This window comes from Hakea prostrata, chromosome 5 (assembly GCF_041222555.1).
Source record: "Hakea prostrata isolate BN-2017 chromosome 5, UWA_Hpros_2, whole genome shotgun sequence".
NCBI classification, from domain to species: Eukaryota; Viridiplantae; Streptophyta; class Magnoliopsida; order Proteales; family Proteaceae; genus Hakea; species Hakea prostrata.
The window spans coordinates 58,066,033-58,070,233 of NC_142604.1; the positions used below are offsets into that span (position 1 = coordinate 58,066,033).

At 37.6% G+C, this 4,201-nt stretch overlaps 1 protein-coding gene across 1 annotated transcript; it reads right to left on the reverse strand.

Moving 5' to 3' along the window:
• Positions 1-1,506: 1,506 nt before the first annotated feature.
• On the reverse strand, positions 1,507-3,878 carry LOC149016774 (senescence-specific cysteine protease SAG39-like). The gene is made up of 2 exons (XM_089156066.1): positions 3,340-3,878; positions 1,507-2,313 (listed from the first exon to the last, which is right to left on the reverse strand). The coding sequence occupies exons 1-2, from the start codon at positions 3,788-3,790 to the stop codon at positions 1,721-1,723; spliced, it is 1,044 nt and encodes a 347-aa protein (XP_089012192.1). The 5' UTR covers positions 3,791-3,878; the 3' UTR covers positions 1,507-1,720.
• Between the last annotated feature and the right edge of the window lie 323 nt (positions 3,879-4,201).

Below are 4,201 nucleotides of genomic sequence, written 5' to 3' on the forward strand. Positions count from 1 at the left end.
ACTACATGAAACAACATTAAAACACTTAATTGTAAAAGCAAACATGGACAGTAGCACTGCGAATAGGAAAATTAAAACAACACACCAATTAGAAAACACTAGACCCAGCCATTTCCAACCCTAAAAATCAGGATTCCCTCTTAGCTAGACACAAAACCTGATTTTTATTTTTTTTGGATTCAATTGAGGAACCATTGTCTCCAGCATCAAAGGCTCCTCCTCCTGCTTGAGCCATGGAACCCATCCTAATAGAAAAATGGGGCTTATGGTTATATTGCCACACCCTGAAAATGATCCTTAGCACTATGATCTCATGGCAGGAATCATCAATTTCAGGCCCTTCCCCCCCCCCCTCTTCCCCCCGGGTTCTTCCACAAAGGCCCCCCTCTTCTTTGGACCTCTTCAAAAGTCTGCCTTTTTATGGTGTTTTTGTTGACCTTCGATAGTAATAATGGCTCCACATGACCTTGTTTCATGGGTGCCTTTGCTGCTAGTAAAGCCAACACTACTTTGGGCACCTGCTTTTGTCCATTTTTTGTTCATAAGGCACCTTTGGTTAGACTGGCCCAGGAGGCACAACTGGTTGAATAGGTTTAAATTTACAGAAATCTTCTCATAGAGATGGGTTTGGGTCAGGAAGCCTTAAGTTTCTGAGTTACAAATGAAACAAAGAGCTTGTTAAAGGAGAAGCTACATGGGGTGCATGGGGCTATCCTCATGATGAAGGAAAGTAGGCTTCTACCTTGGTAGCATTCTGGCAGGAATGTTCCTCTTCCTCTACTCTATTAGCAAAAAATGAAATGGAATCTAAAGGGTTTTCTAGAAATACATGGGAGATAATCCAAATAATCATACTAGTAAAAAGAAGCGATAGATCCTTACATGGATTTGCTATTCCCAAAATAAAGAAAGAATGCAGCGGAAGGAGATTAAGATCCACATCCTCGTTCCTTCACAAGAAATCGTCACCGGCAAATCCTCCACATCTTGAGGAAAGGGAAGAAAGTTCACAACCTAAATAAATTGTTGTGGATGGATGGTTGAAGATCGAGATCAAACTAGGGAAAAGAAAAAATTGTCATGGAGCTTTCCTTTTGTTACTGCGTTTCTTGGAGAGAGAGAGAGAGAGAGAGAGAGCCAGAGATCAGTTTCTAAGAATTATCCCATAACTCAACTGTCTGTTGAGTGGTGTGGCACTTACCAAAGTATATCCCTATATTTTGGCCTAATAAATGAACTTCCACAATTGTCCTTGGGCATATTAATAAATCTCAACAGTTATAAATAGAGGTATTCTTGTTTTTTTTATTAGAGAGTAAACTTAGAACTGTACTCTGTCCTCTTCATCTTCGTCATAGTAAAAAACAAGCATTGTTTAGCCAAATATGGAGCCTTCAGTAAAACTACTTTTATCTTTGTGTTGGGCGATTGTTTCCCTTTCTGTTTTTATTTCCATTGTGTTGTAAATAACCTCCGACTTTGTTTTTTTTGGGGGAAAAAATGAAAAACAATCAAGCTGTGTCTGTTGCATAAACAACTAGGAGGCATAGTAGATAATAAGAAGGATTACTTTACAAACAGTACATTCTTGGATGTATTTTTATACAAGCAACACGAACTATGTAGACATATACTTCCAGTTCTGGAATATAATATTAATGCGTAGAATAAAACATACAAGACCTGGAGTTTCATCATCACTTAATTTCATGACTTATTATTATATGGTAGGGAAAGATGCTTTCATGGCAAGTCCACAGAGACCTTCTTTCTGAGTTACATCTCTTTTAATCTTCATGTAACCACTCTCACCCCAACCAGTCCCCCAAGAATTCTTCACCAACCAATATTTAGTTCCATCTGTATTCACTCCATAACCAATCAGTGTAACTGCATGATCCAGATCGGTGCCACACTCCCCAGTGAATAAACCAGCTGAGTAGAACTGAAAAGAAAACCCACTTCCTTCTATGGCAACAGAGACAGGTTGATTTGCCACTGCTTTGAGTAGTGCCTTCTCATTGTTAGCAGGGACATCTTGATATCCTGTGATCTTTGCTACATGATAAGCAGCCTTCCTCTTCTTGCAAGTACCATCGATTCCCTCATATGGGTAGTTAGATTCACTGGTAAGACCTTGGTTTTGTTTGATGAATTGGAAAGCTGTGTCCATGAGACCACCTTCACAACCCGAATCGATGCCGTTTATGTCGCAGTCTACTAGTTCTTGCTCTGATAGAGAGATTAGCTTCCCAGTCTTTAGTTTGTTAATCCCTTCCATGGCTGCAACTGCTGAGAATGCCCAACAACAACCTATATTTTGATAGATAATATCAAACTCATCAGAGAGAAAACACAAAAAATAATACGAAACAAGATGGCTGATAACCACAACACCAAAATAATGGTTTGAGCACCCCAGCTCTTCACGAGGAGTTGCTTCTAAGAATTTGGAATCAGATTTCTTGTCTCCGTCATCATCTATCGATCGTTACCTTATTTTCACAAACTTATACATGATCAAATATTAAAATAATAAGATTCTTATTATCTGTCAAGAGTAATCTTATCATTTCACATAAACTTTTTAAGTGCAAATTACATACCCCGTGTGCTGAACTGTTATGTTATATTATAAACTTTTCCCGTACCTAACACCGATAGGTTTAAATAGAAAAACACATAATTACGTTTGCTGAATTTTCTTATAAGTGAGAAAATATTGATCACAAGTTACTTAAAAATCACCTACAGTTGCTTTTCACCTCCATTTTTCTTCACTTATTTTTTTTTTATTTTATTTCAAAGTTACAATAGGTTTAAGACTTGTGGAGGATAGGTTGGGGATTTAGAAAATACAACAGATATTAATTCATCAATACTTAATGTCTTAACAGTAATAGAGCTTTTGATAACCAACGGGGTTGGTCCAAGTGGTAAGCAGCTTGGTCCGCTTAAACAAGGTTCCGGAATCGAAACTTTGTGGATGCAAAAAATCTCCGCTGGGAGACTCACCCACCACAACCAGGTGTGCGACCTGGGTCGAATACCGGATTAGTCAGGGCAAACACTTGGAAACCGGGGTTGGCAACCCAAAAAAAAATAAAAAAATAGAGCTTTTAAATTCTGGAAATTGTAAATGTGATTGTTTGCAAAAACTCAGTGGGTGTATATATAGTTTGATCTTTTTAAAAATAATTACAAAAATTAAAGTTTCTCCTACTTATTTTGAGAACTTTGTTTTATACAAAACTAAAAAAATAAAAACTTGCAAGAATATGACAAAGGTCAAAAAAGTCTAATTATAAATAATACGTGAATCCAAAATTAGGTACTCACCACATTCAGCTTGGTCTTTGATAGGAGTCACAACGTTATACCTTCTCCAATCGAAATGAGTTGGCACAACAGTCACATTATGATACTTAAAAACTATCTCCGAAGATGATTTTTCTGTTGTAGGTAGTTTCATCATGTAACCGGTTCGAGCACCTTTGAACTCTTCGTTCTCCAAATCTGCAAATTTATTAACACTTAGCTTGTATGGTTTATTCCCAGCTTCATTAAAGGACTCTATACGTTCAACGTTCTTCTTGAAGACCAAGAACCTCTTCTCCTTCTCTTTGGCATCCTTATACACACGCCCATGTTGAGCCATCCACTGTTCATGCCTGTTCACCATAGCCATTCCATCATAAGCTCTAGCTTCTACTTGAGAAACCCAAGCCCCAAGAACAAGGAATATGGCTACACAGAAGCAGTAGAAGCAGCAATGAAGTGTCAAAGCCATTGTTTGTCTAAGACACAGAAGATTTGGAGTACTTCATTTGAATGGTTTTGTCTAGCTTATATAGACTTCTTGCTGTATTTGCTTTCTAAACAAAAACACTTGGGTTGTGTTAGGTTCTCCTTTTGGGATCTTCTTATGGGGCTAGAGATGGTAATAGAATACAACTTTTGACCAATAAAGATTCTTGAAATGGAATCTTTTGGCTCTTTCTTTATGATGGGTTGTTGTCTTCTGAAGATGACATGACACCTTCAAGTCCATTCTCTTCCTCTGGTAATCCTTTTAAATGGATTTGATAATTACGTATGGCTTGAACCCAAAAAAGAAGAAGATAATTACGTGTGGCAAAACCCAAATTGTTAGGAGTGATCTAAAATGGAATTGATGGAAGGGATGGATTGGTTTAATTTT